This window comes from Pipistrellus kuhlii, unplaced genomic scaffold, assembly GCF_014108245.1.
Source record: "Pipistrellus kuhlii isolate mPipKuh1 unplaced genomic scaffold, mPipKuh1.p scaffold_m20_p_25, whole genome shotgun sequence".
In the NCBI taxonomy this organism is placed as follows: Eukaryota; Metazoa; Chordata; class Mammalia; order Chiroptera; family Vespertilionidae; genus Pipistrellus; species Pipistrellus kuhlii.
This window is the reverse complement of record NW_023425524.1, coordinates 2,929,707-2,950,085: the sequence shown is the minus strand read 5'-3', so window position 1 is coordinate 2,950,085 and position 20,379 is coordinate 2,929,707. Positions and strand designations below refer to the sequence as shown.

At 41.4% G+C, this 20,379-nt stretch overlaps 1 protein-coding gene and 1 non-coding gene across 2 annotated transcripts in view; both read right to left on the bottom strand.

Moving 5' to 3' along the window:
* Window positions 1-20,379, bottom strand: part of RAB3GAP2 (RAB3 GTPase activating non-catalytic protein subunit 2) — a 50,093-nt gene that overhangs the window by 16,494 nt on the left and 13,220 nt on the right. Inside the window, exons 3-19 of the mRNA XM_036453585.2 lie at window positions 18,995-19,118; window positions 17,499-17,580; window positions 15,484-15,531; window positions 15,330-15,405; window positions 14,912-15,013; window positions 13,567-13,666; window positions 12,910-13,008; window positions 10,848-10,996; window positions 9,710-9,789; window positions 9,494-9,583; window positions 8,109-8,248; window positions 7,252-7,468; window positions 6,148-6,291; window positions 5,605-5,687; window positions 5,012-5,076; window positions 3,373-3,463; window positions 2,556-2,683 (exon numbers count right to left, since the gene is read on the bottom strand). Coding sequence (XP_036309478.1) covers window positions 2,556-2,683; window positions 3,373-3,463; window positions 5,012-5,076; window positions 5,605-5,687; window positions 6,148-6,291; window positions 7,252-7,468; window positions 8,109-8,248; window positions 9,494-9,583; window positions 9,710-9,789; window positions 10,848-10,996; window positions 12,910-13,008; window positions 13,567-13,666; window positions 14,912-15,013; window positions 15,330-15,405; window positions 15,484-15,531; window positions 17,499-17,580; window positions 18,995-19,118 — 1,818 coding nt within the window. The remainder of the gene's footprint in view (window positions 1-2,555; window positions 2,684-3,372; window positions 3,464-5,011; window positions 5,077-5,604; window positions 5,688-6,147; window positions 6,292-7,251; window positions 7,469-8,108; window positions 8,249-9,493; window positions 9,584-9,709; window positions 9,790-10,847; window positions 10,997-12,909; window positions 13,009-13,566; window positions 13,667-14,911; window positions 15,014-15,329; window positions 15,406-15,483; window positions 15,532-17,498; window positions 17,581-18,994; window positions 19,119-20,379) is intronic.
* LOC118727744 lies at window positions 11,818-11,946 on the bottom strand. Its single transcript, XR_004990652.1, has one exon. It is a non-coding gene; the product is annotated as a small Cajal body-specific RNA 24 (non-coding RNA).

The window sequence follows — 20,379 nt, the reverse complement described above, 5'->3', positions numbered from 1 at the left end:
ACATCGATCAGCTGCCTCCTGCACATTCCCCATTGGGGATGTGCGCTCAACCAAGGTAAATGCTCCTTGACTGGAATTGAACCTGGGACCCTTCAGTACCCAGGCCGACACTCTATCCACTCTGCCAAACCAGTTAGGGCTAAAATGTTCAGATTTTAATGAATGTGTTACTGTATAATCAAAAAAAAAATTTTTTAACAGGGTGTCAACTGCCACTCTTGTGATTCTGAGGAAACTAAGGGACTATTAAATAAGAAACTGACTCCTCATATTCAGCAGCATAATTTAAGTGTATCACATATAAATTTTCCATGTGGCTCTCGGGGGTACAAAGATCGGAAGTCCCTGATGCGCGCGCGCGCGCACACACACACACACACACACACACACACACACTTTACAGAACATACTTTCGCCATAGCAAGCACAACTTGCTCCCCCCATGTGACATGAGTAAGGCTGCATCCTTAAACCAGAGCAGCTTTATCTATTTATTGACTAAGGCTGTTGTTTCTACAAACAAGCAGTAAACCACCAAGTGCTACCGAATGCATGCCAGCAGTCCATGCTATACTGAGTTTATAGACGAGCTTATGGCCCGTGTCCCAGAGACAGCAACATGAATTAATTCAGCCCAGAACTTCAGTCCTATATGCTCAAAATTAGCCAGTCAGCCTGGAGGCTGAGTGTAGGTTGTGTAAAGGATGGAAACAAGTCTACCCCGAATAAGGTTTTCATTCCTAAGAAGTGCTTTAAAAATAGAAAAAGAACAATGTGACAACTGCTTTTTAAACATTTGTAATTGTTTTCTCTTTGCATAGTAACAGGTGGCAATGCATTCTGAGAGCTTAGCAGAGCCATCGATAAAACTTCCTTTGGCAGGGCCTGAGACAGTTAGCTGAGATCTCATGAAAACATGAGCCACTGGAGAATCTGAAATGCCTAGGCAGTCCTCTGGACATAACTCAATCTACCTGAACTTTCCTGTTGCTTGAAACAATTTTACGTGATGGATGACGTAGGCAGCAAAACAAAAGATCCTGAAAAAATGGCTCTGTCATGTGCAATGGTAGCTACAGAATACTATGAATATATTACTGCTCAAATGCTTTGTAAAATCCATCTATAATCCCAAAGATAAAAAAAAAAAAAAAGATGCTAGAATGTGGAGATTATTTCCATTACAGAGAGAAAATCTTCTCTCATTTTTATGTTTAAGAAATTGTTATTCATGCCCTAACCAGCTTGGCTCAGTGGGTAGAGCGTCAGTCTGCCGTCTCAAGGGTCCCAGGTTCAATTCCAGCCAAGGGCACATGCCTGGGTTGCGGGCTCGATTCCCACTGAGCTCAATCCCCAGTAGGGGACATGCAGGAGGCAGCCAATCAATGATTCTCTCTCACCATTGATGTTTCTATCTCTCCCTCTCCCTTCCTCTCTGAAATCAATAAAAAATATATATTTAAAAAAAGAAATTGTTATTCGTGTACGCATGTTTAAAGTACATTTCAGATGCACCAGATAGTTTTCTTAAAGGAACTACCAGTGACATGACATCAATAAAACCAGAGAGCTGGCCACGGCCACAGAAACTGGAGGGGGAGAAGGGACACACTTCTCTCTAGTCCCCATTGAAGAGACTTCACTTCTCTGTATGGAACCTAAGGGTTTTATACACATGCCTCAGAAATGAATTATACTGCACTGCAATAAATAAAGATTACCAGGTGGTGTCACTTTGGTTTTATGGAATAAAAGCATAGAACATTTACTATAATTATCGCAAACACTTGGATGTACAATAGAATCTTTTAAACACACATTTCTTTATGTGTACACAGCAGATGAGCTGCGTGAGTTTGCTGACAACATAGAAAATGTGTTCTCTGTTTGGCAGAATCATTTTGCTACTTCAGTAAAATGACACTATTTTTTTTTTGTGTGTGTGTGTGTGTCCAGAAGTTGTATTATAAGTAGTAATCTTAAAAAATGAGCTCAGCCCTGGCCGGATGCTCTGTTGGTTAGAGCATTGTTCCATACACCAAAAAATGAGTTCAGAACCTGGCTGGTTTGCTCAGTGGCTAGAGTGTTGGCCCATGGACTGAAAGATCTCAGCTTTCATTCCCAGTCAAGGACACATACCTGGGTTGCAGGCTCAATTTCCAGCCCCTGGTAGGGCAAGTATCGGAGGCAACCAATCGATGTCTGTCACATCGATATTTCTCTCTCTCTTTCCCTCTTTTTTCTGCCTTTCTACTCTTTCTAGAAAGCAAAGGAAGAAATATCCTCAAGTGAGGATTTAAAAAAAAAATTATTCAGAAAAATTAGAAGCGTCTAGGGTAGTGTCAATGAATTAACAATAAAATTTAATTTTCTGGCATAAATAATACAACTTTAGCAGCAAGACACAGAGAACCAGCAGGGAGAGGGTCTTGCGAAGAAAATACACCTGTATGCTTTATAAAAATTTTTCCATTTTTTCACTCCTTTACTACCAATTTGAAAAACTGAAAATGATCGTGGAGATGATTTTGTATAGTGGGAATGGGGGTACTCACGTTATCAGAGAAGGACGTGTCTGAAGGAGAACCCAGGGCATTTAACTGGCTGACGGACTCGTAAAGATGGAGCAGCTTCAGCTTACTGGCACAGAACTGGAGCAGTGCTTCGTCAACAGACTCCGCCCCTAAAAGGCAACGTGCATTAAAGAGACGTTTCAAAGATTCCTAAGGGGCCTTTCTTCCTTAAGTCTCTTATTAGTACAAAATCCCCTGCTCTCGTTTATTAAATACTGGGAAGATTATGCTATAGAAGATTAATAAGGCAAAAAAATAACTTTTCTATCACGGCCAAAATATTTAAATGTTTAAACGAAATAAGGTCCTCTAGTAGTAAAAAGGAAAAAGAAAGGGGAAATATCTTGGTCTAGTAGATAAATGATCTGGAAACAGCTTTGAAAATGTCCTCGCTCAGCCCATGACTCATCAGCTGCCCATTTGTCTTACACACTGAAGATAACCCCCATTAAAGCTGCTATTGTGGTGGTCACAGATATTACGATTCAACCAGAAACTGTGGATTGTGCCAGATGGATCCTCAAGAAAGGTTGGCAAAGAGACCAAAAGTAGAATTCCTATCCATTAGGGTTTTTTCCCAAGATTAAGAAAGCTCAGATGAAGAACAACTCATTCAAAGAACAGGGAATAAAAAAGTCCCCAAGTGCTAAAGGTATGAAATGTTTCCTTTTATCTTATCTATTTTATTCCCGCCTTAAAGTAATAGGAAAGCATCATAAGCCGTGGGGAGCTTTCTATTTCTACGACCAGTGATAGAATGAAGTGAGACCATAACCACCAACCAGTAAAATCCGATTACCTTGACTTTTCAAAGTGTCCAGGAGAGTTTGGGTGACATTTCTAAGGCAGGAAAATGGTAGACGTTCATTTGCCAAAATGCTTTCCAAAGCCTAGAAGAAAGATAGCAATCCAAGTCATCGGAAGGCAATTATTTGTTTATATTTGAGGTTGATTTCATTACACCACATTTCAAAGGGAAGCTCATATTTAAGCTGCATTATTTTATATATTTTTATACACACACCTGTGAGTGAAGGGTGCATTGTAAGTAATATGTAGTAATCAATTTCTCGTCATGCTGAACATGATAGGACAAAAAGTTCAGATGAAAATGAAATAACCAAAAGGGACTGGTATTTAACAGAATAGCCAGGACCAATTAGAAAGAGAGTTAAGCTACTCACTATAAGATGAGTTTGAATAAGTCTATATTATGTAAATATCAATGAAAAGTAAAGGCTGTTATCAGTAACAAAAGCTGACAACTTAATTACTGCATATGGGCGAGGCTGACTGAATCTAGACCAATCTAGATATACAGGGTATCCCCAAAAATGTATACACACTTTGAATGATTATAAAGTTGGTGTTTACTAACATACAGTTCATTTTCAAAACTTAAAAGAACCTACGGAAATGAATAATATTTTTGTCAATGCGTTTTCACATGGATGACCCTTCTAGTCCAGCCTCTGCTGATAATGTGAAGCAATGGGATGTCAAACATCAAGAATTATCTCATTGGGTATTTGTGGGCCCTCAATTCGTCAGCTGTTGCTGGTTTTGTACCATAAATTTTATCTTTTATGTATCCCCTTTAAAAAGTCTAGAGGATAAATTTTCTTTGTTCAAAGCTTAGTCTGGCTTCACCCATGATTTCAAATCAGTCAAAACTGAAAAGGAGTGAAAACTAAGTGAGATATCAGCTGTTAAAGTGTGTATACATGTTTTTTTGGGTACCATATATATATACTCCCCCCATCTCACTGCACCTTCCCCTTTCTTCCCCCTGGTAGAAATTTAAGAGCCTCTACTACCAGTTTCCAAATCTCTCTTCATGCCTAAAGAGGCAGCCATCAGAATCCCCAATGGGTTGGACACAGCAGTTACAGCTCATACCATCATTTCATATTAGCACAGTAAACTGGATTGTTGTTGATGGGGTGAGTGTAGAAGGTTAGGCTGAGAAGGTGGTGTGAGACAAACACCAGCTGTGTGTGTGTTGGGGGAGAAACGGGCTTAGCAGGTGGCTCGAAAGGCTGGCCTGGCCCATGATGACACAGCTGCCAGGAGGCCATAAAGGAAGTGACCACACGTGGCAAATATCCCGGGAGATGCCATCTGCATCTGCTCTGTCCACTCTGACACAAGCTGGCAGCTGGCTTGCTTTCTTCTCTGCTATTCAGTCTTCCCAAGTCAAAACTAGTTTCTTTCCTCCCACACTTGCCTGTGTGGTAGGATTACTGACTTTTTCAAAAAAGGAAGGAAAAAAGGGATAGCAGGAACTGCCAAGTGGGGAATATTAAAAAAGGAGGAGCATGAATAAGAACACAAGAGGAAGCCTGGCCTCGTGCTTGGAGGGGAACGAAGGAAATAAAGATTTTCTCCGGAGGGAACTGGAATAGCTATTCAGCAGGAAACTTCACATATACACTCACCTGCTTTTTGGTTGCAGGGTACTTTATATCGAGAATTAATTCCTTTATTTCTGTTTCAACCGAATCTAGAAAGAGAAAATTAGGCGAAGTAAAATTCCCTCTTTTATTGCGGGCACATTTTATTCCGAAAGAAAAAGGCATTCTGTGTGAACTGCCCGTCTGCTTAGGGGTTCCTGGGTCTCTGGGTTCCTGTCACAGAGGTGAACACACCCTGAGAGGGCGGCCCACTGGAAAGCACAGTGAGCAGCGCCTCCCCTCCCTCTGAAGAGGAGCCGTCACAGCTCATGAACACGATCCAGTGTGTGACTGCTCCATGTAGAGCAGGGGTGGGGAATAGTTTTCCTGCCAAGGGCCACATGTGTATTTATAACATCATTCGTGGGCCACACAAAATTATCAACCTAAAAATTACCCTGCTATATTTGGCCAAACATTTAATGAACTCACCTCTAATGCATTGGCAGGGCCAGACCGGAGGATTTTGCAGGCCTTATACAACCTATGGGCCGCACGTGCCCCACCCGACTTGGAGAATAATATTAATTGAAGGAATAACGGAGTATGCTTTAGTATTTTTACTACAAAACACCCACCGAGACTGGGAGATTTTGCTTTCAGCAAGGCCGCTAATTTCTTCATTAAGTGCATGTCCTTGGCCCGTTCGCTCTTCTTGTCGCTGAAACAGTGGACACAATGTGTTCTTACAAAGGTGACCTTGCTTCCTTCTAATTCTGACCCTCCGACTGCGCCCTGCCCTTTACCCTCTTCCTACTTAGCACACCGCAGACCAGTCGTTTCATTGCTAGCTTTACCCAGTGGCCAGGTAAGTCTCTATTGAACAAGTACAAAAAAACGTTTTACGTTCATGTTTGAGGCATGCTTTAAAATGAAATACCCAGTGCATTTTGAAGTTGTTTATTACATCTTCTTACAAGCTAATATCTTTTTAAAGTGTGATGCTTTGTAAAATACCGTGTGATATGAAGCGAGAATTCTCGTGGTCTGTCTGCAATGTGTTAAGTTTAAAGATATTGGTCTCATAAGAAAAAAAAAAACCACACACACAGGAAAACAATAACTGCCAAACAGCTAGCAGATGTGGGAGGGATGAGTGAGGGACCCCCAAGCAGCCTCACCTCAGCGCCAGGTGGAAAGGAACGGTCACTGTTTTCACGCCCGCAGACACGGGATCCACGAGGCAGATCTGGTAGGTCTGTGGCTGCCAGCTCTGACTGGTGACATTATTTAAGCCCATTATTTTATAGCCAGGATACAGGAGCCTGTAGATACAAAGAAAACACACGCCAAGATGGTGACCACGTCAGAGAAAGGAATGCCAGGAGGGGCTTCTAGTACAGCCTGGGACCCCAACATTATCCGCAATTCAGAGTCACCAATGAGGCAAATAATACAAATGGATACCAAAACGGAAGAGAAGTGGGACTTGATTGGCGGAGTTTCTGCCTGTTAAAAATGTGCTAGCAATGGCCAGTGTGGCTCATTGGTTGATGCTCAACCAATGAGCCAAAAGGTTGTTGGTTTGATTCCAGGTCAGGGCACAGGCCAGAGGTGCAGGCTCGATCCCCAGTAGGGGGAATGCAGGAGGCAGCCAATAGATGCTTCACAACGATCTCTCAATCTCTCTATCCCTCCATCTTCCTCTCTCTCTAAAAATCAATACAAACATATGCTAGAAAATGTGCTAGAAAAGGAAATGAGCCGAAACCAGTTTGGCTCAGTGGTAGAGCCTCAGCCAGCGGACTGGAAGGTCCCAGGTTCGATTCCAGTCAAGGACATGTACCCCCAGTGGGGGGTGTGCAAGAGGCAGCTGATGGATGATTCTCTCTCATCGATGTTTCTGACTCTCTGTCCCTCTCTCTTCCTCTCTATAAAAAATCAATAAAATATATTTAAAAAAAAAAAAAAAGAAAGAAAGAAAAGGAAATGAGCACAGGCCCATGTTGCAACGGCAAACAAAGCAGCAGCCCCATCTGACGTGTGACGGCATCTTCCCTCCGGAGCCTGCATAGCGTACGGAAGGGACAGGACTGGAGGCAGCACAGAAGCTAACTTCTTCAGCCGCACATCACGCCTTTTCAAGAAGATTCCTTTGTTATCACACACTTGCAGGAAAAACCGTGATAAAGAACATGCCGAGTCTCAAACAATTTCAAACGAATACGCAGACTGAATGAGAGCTTTTACTCGGCTGAGGAAACAGGAAGAAGTGCAGGGCTCACCTGCAGTGCTTCCCCACGTTGAAGGCGCCCACTCTGGGTCCCTGCTGAGTGCTCCACACCTCCAGAATGCCCCTCCTCGGTGCGTAGATCACCAGGAACTGAGCCACTCGGCTGGGGCCCTGGGGACTCCCGAAGGGGGAGGAGTCCCCCTTTTCTGGGACTCTTTCGTGGAGGTCCTCTACCACCTGGACCCAGCCAATCTGCGCGTCCCGATACCCTGGGGACAGGAGAGAGGGATGCTAACGAGTAGATTAAGGTAAGTTTACCACTAGCCTTCTCAAGCACTACGGGATTTTTTGGGGGGTGGGGAAGGAATTTAAGAAAAGCTATAAAACTTGGTTATTCCTAATTATGAAATAGCTTAAACACAAACTATTAATAATTATAATAAATACAGAATCAACCATGAAGTCGTATTAAATCTTATATTTTGCTCAGTTTGCTTCAGATCGCTCTTGTTTCTTTAAGAAGAAAACGGGTATCATTGAAGCCTCGAGAGCTTCCTATCTGATTCCCTCTTTTCCTCCCTTTCAAACACTCTGACTCAAACATGGCCTCATGAAGTGGAATAAATGTAGCAGGGGCAAAAAAACTGAGTTCAGGAATTGACCATGACAGTGAGGATTGAGAAGTACATGAAAAAAAATAGGTAGAACAGGCTTATGAGTTCATCAAACTTAAAGACACGTCAATTGGATTTCTGGAACAAGTTCCGATCTGAGTTCATGTTTTTTTTTAAAAAAGCATAAAGGATTAAACAGTGTTATCAACCAGAAGCTAAAGAATGATAACGTTGCTCAACTATTGGGGTAAAAAACAAATTGAGCTTTTTTCCCTAAATTTTTGTAAGGAAGTACCTTTCCACATGCGTATTGCAATTCCTCTGGCTACATCCAATAAGATAACTCTGCCAAAATCATCCGTTACTGCTGCCAGCGTGTTGCAGGGAGACAGACAGATGCTCTCACCGTGGCGTCTAGAATCTGGAAGCCCAAATCTGATATTTAAAAGAAAACAAAAAGCTCAAATCACATTCCAATCTAGAAATATATACCACGATAATGAAATATGTAAAGGACATAGGCTGAATCTATTTTTACATAAAGAAATACGAACCTTGCATGGACTAATAATTACCCACATATGACAGAAAACTGTAAGAGGTTTCCTCCATTATAAAATAAAAACATCTATTTCTTATTTTATAGGTTTTCTATATAAATACCCACAACCTTGTTTTTCAGAGAACATCAGGTATATCAGAACGATCTCTCCTGAATTAAGAGACGTGTCACAGAAAACAATACCCTCACAACCAGCTCACTTTTAGAAAACTTGGCTCCAACACAGCCATATGCTGTCTAATTTAAGTTCTTATCCCTAACCTGCTTTCTCTTTGCTAGATATCCCATATCTTGCTGATACCAATGTTAATTAGCTTGAAAGGAAAATTTCCCTTCTAAATATTTCTCTTTAAGCTGCTCTTGGTCTATAACCAATTGTACTAGAGCTGTAAGGATTAAAAAAAAAAAAAAAAAAAAAAAAAAAAAAAAAAAAAAACCCGTAGGAGATAAACTTCAATAAGTTATGATAATATAATTAGCTATATCTCTTTAGGTGAAGAACATCTAAAAGGGGGAAAGGAGTGTTTCTACTTCCCTTCATGGTGGTACTTTATATTCAGTAATAAAAAATAAATTTTAAATAAAATCTAGCAAAAACCACCTCTTCTCCTCCCCAAACCTGACAGCACTAAGGATGGAGGTAAGCTAAGAGCCAAAGCCGGCATTCTGAAGACGACCTGAATGCAGGGAGGCTCCTGTTTTCTTTTCTTTTCTTTTCTTTTTTTTTTTTTTAAGAAATTACTAAGTTTTATAAAATATAGTTTTACAGCTTACTGACAAACCAAACTATTTTTAACAAGATCATCAGCTATCACAAACTTGATGTTCCTGCGACTCAGAAGCTAAGTTTATAGGTGTCTGTAAAACAACCACACACACACACAAATACATACTGAGCCCCTGTGATGTCACAGGGAGACAGCAGTGAATGAAATGGGCAAGAACCGCTGTCCTCATGGAGTTTACCTTCTACTGGAAAAATCATCCCACACCAGAGACTGTTAGCGGCTCCCAAGACTCATGGGATTAACGAATCAGCTGAGCTCATACAAAGACCCTAAATCCCACAGGTTGTTTGCAAAAATGACCACAATTTGAGAAGAGCATGGCCGACTTGCCTTACGGCTAACGGGGTGGCCGGTTCCACCTTCGGCTTCTGCTTTTGGACAGCTTCTTCCTCATGCCTACTTTTCCAACCGAGCCAACCGCTGGAAAGAGAGAGCGTGAGGATAAAACCAGGGCTCGCCGAGTGTCCAAGTACAGACTGTCACATCAGAAGCCCAAAGCAAGCTTGACAAAGTAGATGCAGCTCAAGTTAATTGTTATGCGATTACCTGGCGGCATTGAACAGAGCAGAAGTGAGTTTGCTGGCAACGGCGAGGGCAACATGAGAGAGCAACGGCTGTGTGCTTCCCTGGAAGACAGAACACGTGCCAGCTGACCAAGGAACAGAATACACTTTCTTTTTTATATATATATTTTATTGATTTTTTTACAGAGAGGAAGAGAGAGAAATAGAGAGTTAGAAATATCGATGGGAGAGAACCATCGATCGGCTGCCTCCTGCACACCCCTTACCGGGGATGTGCCCGCAACCAAGGTACATGCCCTTGACCGGAATCGAACCTGGGACGCTTCCGTCCACAGGCCGACGCTCTAGCCACTGAGCCAAACCAGTTTCGGCCAGAATACACTTTCTAAACCTTTCTAAAGGAGGCCTGCTATAACGTTTGAAAAAGCTGTAAAGCCTGGATAGCAAGAACCTGTACAGCTCCTTGATGGGAGTATGACAGTAACTTTTTTCCAGGAGGTCTCATTATCATCATAGTGTTACCTGGGCAGTGTCAAGATCAAAGCCACTGGCATTTTAGCTTTAGGAGCTCCCTCTTTAAAGTGTAACTGAGTTGAAATTTTTAAACTAGGATATGAAGAAGGCATTACCGTAGCAGGGCTGTGGATTTCCCAACCATACACAACTGGCTCTTTGCCCTCTTTAAAAAATATATACCTACATATTTTACTAAAGTAAAAAGATAGGTTAGGCAATTCTGAGAAGGCTGCTTTCCAAGCGAGAAGAACGAGCTGCCAAATCTAATCGTCCCCCGTTTTAAGGAGCCATTTTCACCACATGGATGACGACAGCGGGCAGCCAGTTCTGTCCTGACAATCCTCACTGACGCAAACCCGCGGGGGCTGGTCTGCACCCCGAGCTTCTGACCACCCCACAGTAACTCGGTGTCCATGAACATGGGCCATCAGAAACCAAGTTCAATTGTTTTACACTGACTTCAGTGCCTTCCAGTTAATGTAAAGAATTCAGAAGAAAGCGAGCTGAGATTCATATGAGCTTAGACTGAAACTCAGCAATATAACACTGCTTAACCTTTGTAAGGCTCAGGGACCATATCCATGTTCAGGCCAGTTGAAAACTTAGTCTGCGGCCTTCCCCATGATCAGGGGGACAGCTCTTACCTCTAGAGCATAGAAGAAGCCAGTGAACGGGTTGGACCCCACGGTGATATACTGAGACATGGCAGGCGGGCTGTTCTTGATGGCCGCGTTGAATCCACCGATATTGGAGGCAGTTTTCATCTGGTCGAAAGGGGACAGCGTCATAATACCTAGTGATAAAGCGACAACAAGGCATGACCTGAGCGTGCTGAAAGGATGCTGTCAGTGAAGGCCATTGAGTGTTTACATCAATTCCATTCTAAGACACTAACATCTCAACAGATAAAAGTCATTTTTGAAAGCTACAAAATTGATACCATAATGTACTTGTAGGGTTAAAATTATACTCCTAAGTCCTCTAAGCTATGAAACATTCCATCTTCTCTTCGCTGCTCCCTCTCCCAGCGCCTCTTCCCGGAGCTGACTCCTCCGCACCCTCATGTCTCAGTCTGAACGCCACTTCCCTGGACAGGCCTTTCCTCACAGGTCCCCCTGGGGTACCCTCTTTTAAGATGTCACCTGTCTTCTATTAGGACTCTGATAAAAATGTTTATTTGGCAAAATTAATATGAAAGCCTCTTTATAATATGTTGATAAGGGCTATAATAGTTGGTATGAATAACCCTAGTTTTGAAAGCCTGTCTACATAACATAATTATGGTACACATAAAACTCTGAATGAATGTTTACCAAAATGCCAATGACAAGTATTTCTAGATGGTAAAATGTAAGAGGATTTTTTTTCCTTTTAACATATTTATGTATGACTTAATGTTTTTTTAAATATATTTTATTGATTTTTCTCAGAGGGGAAGGGAGAGGGATAGAGAGCCAGAAACATCGACCAGTTGCCTCCTGCACACCCCCTGATGGGGATATGCCCGCACCAATGTACATGCCCTGGACCGGAATGGAACCTGGGAGCTTCCAGTCCGCAGACCAACGCTCCATCCACTGAGCCAAACCGATTTGGCAGCACTTTTTTTTTTTAATATGTCAGTAGTGGAACGATCCATCCTTTTCACTCGCAAAGTGTGAACAGAAAGCTACTATATTTCTGTAGGACATTTACAAAGAGTTTTCTTCACCTTAAGAAGAAACTGAATAAAGTAGATGTCCACTTTATGACTTAATTTTTAACAAGCAAATATTACATTGATAAACAGAAAAAAAATATTAAAATAGCATTTTCTTCATCTCCACCCCATTTCTACCACCTTAATTCAGGAGCCCATTACTTCTTACCATGATCATTACAGCTTCCCTATTGTACTCATTTTCTCGTCTGACCCTTACAATCACAACCTCTGAACGCCCACCAACATGGCTGTCCTAACAGACTGACATAGTGTCGTGCTCTTGCTCACAGTTCCTCAGTGGCTCCCAGTGTGACTGTGGGCAAGGTCCAAGTGCCTCTTGCATAGCACACCGGACCCTGCATAGCGCAACCTGACTCCTGTTTCTATACTTGACCTCGTTCTTGCCCGTTCTCCTGGGCACCCACTGCTTTTCCAGGAGACAATGCACTTCCACCTTCATGCCTACACGCAAGAATGCCTTCTCTGTGTCTGTTCTCTTGGTCAAGTCCTTCTTCTTCCAGGCCCAGATTAAAGTCCACCCCATCCCTCACTCCCTCAGTGCTGGGGTCTCTCCCTGTTACACTGCAGCAGTCCACTGTCCACTCCAATGACTGTTAGGCTGTGGTCCTGTTCCACGGGTTTCTTCCTACACTCACACTTCCTGGCAGCAGCGACCATGTCTTCCTGACTCTATTCCCAATGCCCAGCACGGTGAGCCTTCAAATACTGGTTTCAAGGAGAAATCTGCTTTTCTCTATATTCTGCTGGCTTAAAGGTTACATTTTTAAAACACTAATCTGTAGGGAAATTATATGGATTAAATTTGTCTGCAGAAAAATCAAATCAAATTGTGACAATGCTGCACAGTCCTGCCACTGAGGTTAAAACCCTAAGTCTGAACCAACTATAAAAAGTCTGAACCAAGAATAAATCTACAGTTTGAATCAATGAGATCCAAAGGAATAAAAAGTAAATTTCGAAAGAACTGAACTAGTAATGCTTACCAACACTAGCATGATCAACAATAGTGTCAACATCTTGCAGACCCCATTTCTTATAAGCTAATGGTGGTGGCTGGATGTTCTCATTGCCTGAAGCTGCAGCTGTCAAAGACAAAAGTTAGACAAACCAAACTTCACTCTGAGGAGTACAATGAAGTTTTATATTTTTTAAAAATGTAATAACATTTTATGTTTTTATTGATTTTGGAGAAAGGAAGGTAAAAGGAGAGAGGGGTAGAAGCATCAATGATGAGAGAAAATTATTGATCAGATGTCTCCTGCACGCCCCCTACTGGGGATCAAGCCTGTAACCTGGACATGTGCCCTGACTGGGAATCAAACTGTGGCCTGGTTCATAGGTCGACACTCAACCATTGAGCCACACCAGCTGGGCTATAGTGACTATTTTAAGTGTCCCCAAGACAGTAAAAGTTTATAGTGGGCTAAATTTCAAAAATTATGAAACAGCTATAAAAATTCAACTGAATTCTGACATAGTAGAAAAGTGTGTCTATTAGAGATGCACATTTTGCTGAATCCATGAACAAGCCTGTTGTTCCTGTGCTGGTCACACTCACCTCTGGCAACTGATAGGTTAAATAGGTTAAATGAAATTAGACAAACATCACCACAAGTTAGCTATTTCTTGCTAAAAATTACCTTTTGCTACCTGATTTCGACAAGCACGAAGAGACTGAAAAAGGCTAAACCCATCAATAGTCACAATGGCAGCAGGATATAAGATACTCAGCTCTTCATTCTACCAAAGAAAGAAGAAAATAATAAATCATCATTGCCAAATAAATGTATCCATTTTCCTATTAGAGCTGAATGTCATGACTAATGTAAAGTAAAAAATACTATGACAACAACTATCAACCACCAACACAAAAAAACAACAAGAACAACAACAAACAACACAAGCAGAAGAAAAGTAAAAATTAATGGAAAATTAATTTCAGGATGTTTTTGGCCAAGAAATTAAGATACTTCTCAAATACAAACTTTTGTTCATGATGAATAATACTTTCAGGATACAAGGTGAGATTAACAAAAAAAAGGTATATGTTTTATAAAAATAAAATAGTCATTGGGCAAATACAAACATTATATAAAAGAAGAAAGAAAAAAGGAAAACTCACCTGAAATCCCTGACAGGTCTCAGTACATATCCTAACATATAATCATACACTTTTGTGTGAGAATATACCACATGTATTATCCCATAACATGTTTTAATTATTCAGTAATATGTCAGTGACTTTCCATTTTGCTAAGTGAACAAATAGTGTTTCATTGTGGCTATACAGCAATTAACTAGGCATTGCTTTACATTACTAATTAACTCTTTCTTAGAATTAATGGGTATTAATTTAGTCTTTCTTATAAGATTAATTTTCTTCTATTGCTCCAGTCCTTATAGCCTTAGTCTATCTATGATGCTAGTGAAGTCCCCACAGGCATATATATATATACACCTGTTAACTTCAAATCTTTTGAAAGAAGGGTGTTACAAAGAAGGATCGAATATATGGGATGTCCCCCAAAACTGTATACATAGTTTGAATAATTATTAATTCCAATGGGTTAAATCTGAAAAGAAAGAAACATCAATTGGGCTATCGGGAAAAGGTGTGTATACATTTTTGGGGGACACCTTGCACATATATTTTGATACCTAAACCCCGATTAAAACTGTATAAAGTTATATAACATCACACTTTTGTTTTAAGTCACCATTAAGTTCTAAAAATAAGAAACCTTTCTTGGCTTCTGACTGAAGTCTTTTTATTTTACTGCAGAACAGACATGCAAACCTTCATTAAGTAAGTAAAAGCACGGCTGGTATTCTCTTGGCTCAGCTGGAAATTGGTTGCATCTCAAGAATGTGACAGTACAGGTAACTATGCCACCAGACAAAGATAGCTTTACCTCCCACCTGATGCAGAGGGAAGACACGACTTCAGGTAATGCCACTGGTACTTGAATGCGAACTCTCACATACCTGCTCGGTCACGCCCGGATGCCGTGGGATCTCGTAGGTCCTGCATTTGAGCTGCAGCACGGGGTCCTCGTTCAGAAGCTGTGCGAGCAGCAGCACGCCATTCTAGGAGGAAGCACAGAGGAGAGCCTGGCTCGATGTCTCACCAACATGCCTGAGCAGGTGCGGCCAGGCAGGGAGCACCACATCTCCAACAAGTTCTCCATGGACACCAGGCCCTCTCTTCTCAGAAGAACACAGCTTCTCTTTTGTATGGCTCTTTCGAGAACTTTCTACCACTGCCCCTCCCCTGCCCAGCCTCCACCCCCGTAAAGCATCAACTATGCGTCCCCAACCGGCAGGAATGAATCACAAATGAATAGTGGTGCCCAGCTGGGTGTCCCAGTCACTGCCATTTCCAACCAGTGGGCCCGGGGCTCACCTCCGTGTAGAAGCGCACGGAGCCCGAAGTGAAGCCCAGCACGATGCAGGTCCAGTCAGGGCGGCCCGTGGAACTCCTGCCACAAAGGAGAGTCATGACCGGAACGGCCCAGCAGCCACAGCAAAGCACACAAGCCCCTCCTGTCCGTCCTTACCTCTTCTGGCTGGCCAGGGGGATGCACAGGGCACTGGTGACATGCTCCCTGAGAACAAAGACAACACTGTGAGCTTATCTCACGGATGAACTGCTATTACTTCTCTCTAATGTGACATTCAAGGGCTGAGCTCTGCGTGTGGCCCTGATAACCTATCTCTGATTCAGCGTCTCAGTAAAACTCAGTAAGCACTGGCTGGTTTGGATCAGTGGAAAGAGTAATGGCCTTCGGACTGAAGGGTCCCAGGTTGAATTCTGGCCAAGGGCACGTGCCCAGGTTGGGGGCTCCATCCCCCAGTGTGGGGCGCGCAGGAGGCAGCCGATCAATAATTCTCTGTCATCACTGATGTTTCTATGTCTCTCTCCCCTCTCCCTTCCTATCTAAAATCAATAAAAACAAATTTAAAACTAACAAACTGCACTGTAAGTAGGACCATAGGATCCATTCCCACGAAAGGCAATGCCACATTCACTTGAGGTTAATTTAAAAGCAGCATTTTTCATTCTGTGTTGTCATGCAAGGCATGAAAGTAAAGAAAGCAAAACCGGTCGGCACACTGATTATGTACACAGAACTGAGACCGTATCAAAGCTCACCAGGCTGTCACCACAGCCCACTCCCCTCTCCTTTCAGATTTTGCAGAAACTGGCCCTGATAACCTATCTCTAAGCACAGGTTAGGGTGGATGGTCCCTAACGGTTCTTTTCTCTGACATGTAGGCTTGGAAAATTTGTCAGGAGCTCAGAGACCAAACCTCAAAATTAAAATAACTTCTTGACTGACTATTATTTAACCAGTCAAACCTCAGGACCATTAGGAGAAACTAGATTCCCATAAACCAGGGAATCACTGAACAAAATCAATCTTTTTGCTTGTTGTCTTTAAAGGAATTCAACCATTATGTTCGCTTTGCATTCGGGACAGAAATGACGAGTCTTTAACATGCTTTAGACTAAATGACTTAAGAAGAAATATTTTCTTTCTTTTTTTAATATATTTTATTGATTTTTCACAGAGAGGAAGAGAGAGTAGGAAAGTTAGAAACATTGATGAGAGAGAATCATTGATCAGCTGCTTCTTGCACACCCTCTACTGGGGATGTGCCTGCAACCAAGGTATATGCCCTTGATCGGAATCGAACCTGGGACCTTTCAGTCCACAGGCCGACGCTCTATCCACTGAGTCAAACCGGTTTCGGCAATATTTTCATTTTTTGATAAGACTATCTACAATGTGCAGGCATGTACTATGGGCTTCCACTTGGCTTTCTTTTATCTGAATTCAAAGTCTACAAAATCGTATTCATTCTGATCAGAGAGCTTTGGGTGATAAAAATGTAATTCGAAACAGTTTTGGCTCCAGGTTGAGACTAGCAGCTCCATCATGTAACCATGTTAGAGATCTGGTTATATGACTCTTACTGGGTCAGCAGGAACCCTTGAATTCACCAACTTGCTTTTTTGAATTATTTGTGAGTTCTAAGAATTAATGTAGTCCTGGGGTGGTGAACACAAAAAACAATGTAGAGATGACATGTTATAGAAGTGAACACTTGAAACCTATATAACTTTATTAGCCAATGTCACCCCAATAGTTCAATAAAAATCAAAACAGAAATGAAAAAAAAAAAAAAGAATTACTGTAGCACTGTCCCCCTTAAGTCCAAGTTCAATGCCAGCAAAGCAGAGAAGACAATCATTGCCCTTGATTTTCTGGCTGAATAAAATTAGCACTGAAAGATGGCGGAAAAGACACAAAATGTAGAAAAGATGTTAAGAAAAAAATTCTCTCTGACCCCTTCTTGACATCCTCTCCAAACAGTTGTGTGTGTTTTTAATTAATCACATGATGAGTCAAATTAAAACTTGCTAACTGAGTCATGCTCTATCACCTCAAAGCTGAAATGAATGTACACTTTCCAAAAGATGAAACTTCTTAATAGATGAGCTTACAATTCAAACAATTTCATATACGCATTTAACACACACAGAGGCAAAAAATTAATCGGTACCTACCCTTCTTCGACATTTAAAGAGCCACTCCAACCAACAGCAAATTGCATTTCTTCCTTTCCTTTATCACTATATTTCCATTTTGCTGAAAAAATTAAGTTATCATATAAAATTACTATAATATACTAAAACAGTAATTTATAAATTTCACTCTTTCCCTTTAGAAGGATGAGTACAAAATTTAATAGTTCTGTATTAACAGATTTGGGTCATAAATATAAGAGAATGTCCAAAAATTTTAATAAGGTATTTATAAAACTCTACCCTTCGTCTCTCCTTCCTCCAATTAAATCCATATAATAAAGTTATTAATTCATATATACCCAACCTATTTTATGTATAAAACTACATTTATCTTTAGATGACAAAAAAAAATAATTCCTATTAGATTTATGCTACCGGAGGGTAAATCTGCTTTATAAGGTCATCCCACAGCCATTCAACATAGGATCTTATCTTGATCAGTGAGATTTTCCTATGCTCTGTATACCCAAACCATAAATTTTTTTCCTTATATTTAATAATTTTTTTACATAGAGGAAGGGAAAGGAATAGAGAGTTAGAAACATTGATGAGAGAGAAACATCGATCAGCCACCTCCTGCACACCTCCCACTGGGGATGTGCTTACAACCAAGGTACATGCTCTTGACCGGAATCAAACCTGGGACCCTTCAGTCCGCAGGCTGACGCTCTATCCACTGAGCCAAACCAGTGAGGGCCCAAACCATAATTTTAACCTTCAGCAAACATCATGAGCTGAAAACTTATGCCCCAAATAGGAAATGGCAGTACTGTGAGTTTTTAATACTAGTTGACGATCTCCTTGCTCTTGTTATTACTGAAAAGGGTCAGTGGCCCTCTGAGCTCTGGCTGCCCTGGCAAAGACTGGGCAATGCCCAGCAATGTCTCCAAAGTGCCACAGAGAGATGGCTAAAGTGTGTGCAGCCAAGAAAGAACAACTGAGATGGGGGAAAAAAACAGAAAAGGAAAAAAAAGACAAAGAAATATAAAAAAAGGAAATACAAAGTTTTATACAATATACACTGAGTGGCCAGATTATTATGATCTCTGAACACATAATAATCTGGTCACTCAGTGTGTGTGTGTGTGTGTGTGTGTGTGTGTGTGTGTGTGTGTGTGTATATATATATATATTTTTTTTTTTTTTTAGAGGCCCGGTGCATGAATTTGTGCATGGATGGGGTCCAGCCAGCCTGGGGAGGAGACATGGGCAGTTGGCTGGCCTGCCTGCTGGTTGAACTCCTGGTCAAAGGGACAATTTGCATATTAGCCTTTTATTATATAGGGTATATACTGAATGGCCAGATTATTATGCATCCAGAGATCATGATAATCTGGCCACTCAGTGTATCACATAAACTTTTGAATGCCACCATATAATGCACCCAATAGAAATAACATATTTTGTTTTTAATACATATTCCGTTCTAGTCTATGCATTAAAATTAAGGCCACTGGAAAATAACAGATACTCACGCACTAGAAATACAGCTTTCTGCTCCCGGGCTATCACCATAAGATCATTGGTTGGTGATAAGGATAAAATGCAATCCTGAAGCCAGGAAGTTTTTTGTGTTTTGCAAGTATTTCCTTCTTCTTCCTGTGGGTAAAATTGCCAAGACTGTATATGCAAAAAATATCGAGAGTATTTCAATTTAGCTTGTCCATGCTGAAGGGTGAGGGGGAGAAAAAAGGGAAAGGAAATCTTCCCAATTATTTTTATAAAGTCTCAATAATATTTCTTATCAAAACATGTTAAAGGTGTCCAGCAAAATATCCACTGCATACATACCTCAGCTTTGAATATTAATGCAAAAAATTTTTAATGCAAACAAATATAAACCAGCAAGACATGAAAAGAATACCACATAAGGGCCACTCCGAAAATGACTATTAGAAAATGCAGTAATAATCCTATACCAGAGAAAGCCAGGCTGTCTATAGCCAGATAGCAAAAAAGAGCTGTCTGATAATTACGGCTGTAGGATCTGTGAACTATTTGCTACATCTGACACTTTTTTCTTTTTACTTGACCTGAAAGGTTTTTTTCATTTTTTCAAATGAGAAATTATTCATGCGTAGGTCAATTCCCAGAGTGAAAAAAAATCAACAGATCTTCAAATGTATGCTCTGGAAGGTCCCTCTCATACTCCTGTACTCCAGCTGCCCTGCTCACTGTACAGACAACCCACACAATCAGATCCGGGTGTATTTCCAGAGAGGCTTTCTGCACATGCAAGTAAATACATTTATTACCTTTCCCCCTTTTTCTAAACCAAACGGCAGCTCAGTACATACAGGGGTTCACAGAAGTATTATAGGTTACAGAAGAAGACAAATAATACAATAACTAATAAATAATACAAGAGTGTGGGTCTGTCCCATGTCAGATGTTTTAGATGTTTCCAGTCTAAGTCCAAGTAACACCACCAACATCCTGGAACAGCCGAGATGAGGAAATCCCCTCGCCAGTCCGGGTCCCAGTGAACTAGTGTTGAACTCATTTGCTTACATAACGAACAACAAAGCTGGATTTCCAACTTGTCAAGAAAGCTGAGGCTGGAGAGCAGGCTGGAAAGCCCAGAGGAGAATGATCGGTGAGCACCAGAAAAAAATGGGGCACCGACAAGATGCAAGCTCATCGGATTGCTTTGTACCATCAAGGCATCTGCCTACCGGTTCGGTTTTCGGAACACTTCCCCCATAGTAATGGGACCCACAGTCACCGATACTGCTCCCTGGAGGGGACTGATTGTTCAACAACACCATCATTGGACAAGCTAGCTAATTTCCCAAGAGAAGCATGAAATTAAAAAACAAAACAAAACAGCACCACCCAGGATTACCTCGGCTTTCCACAA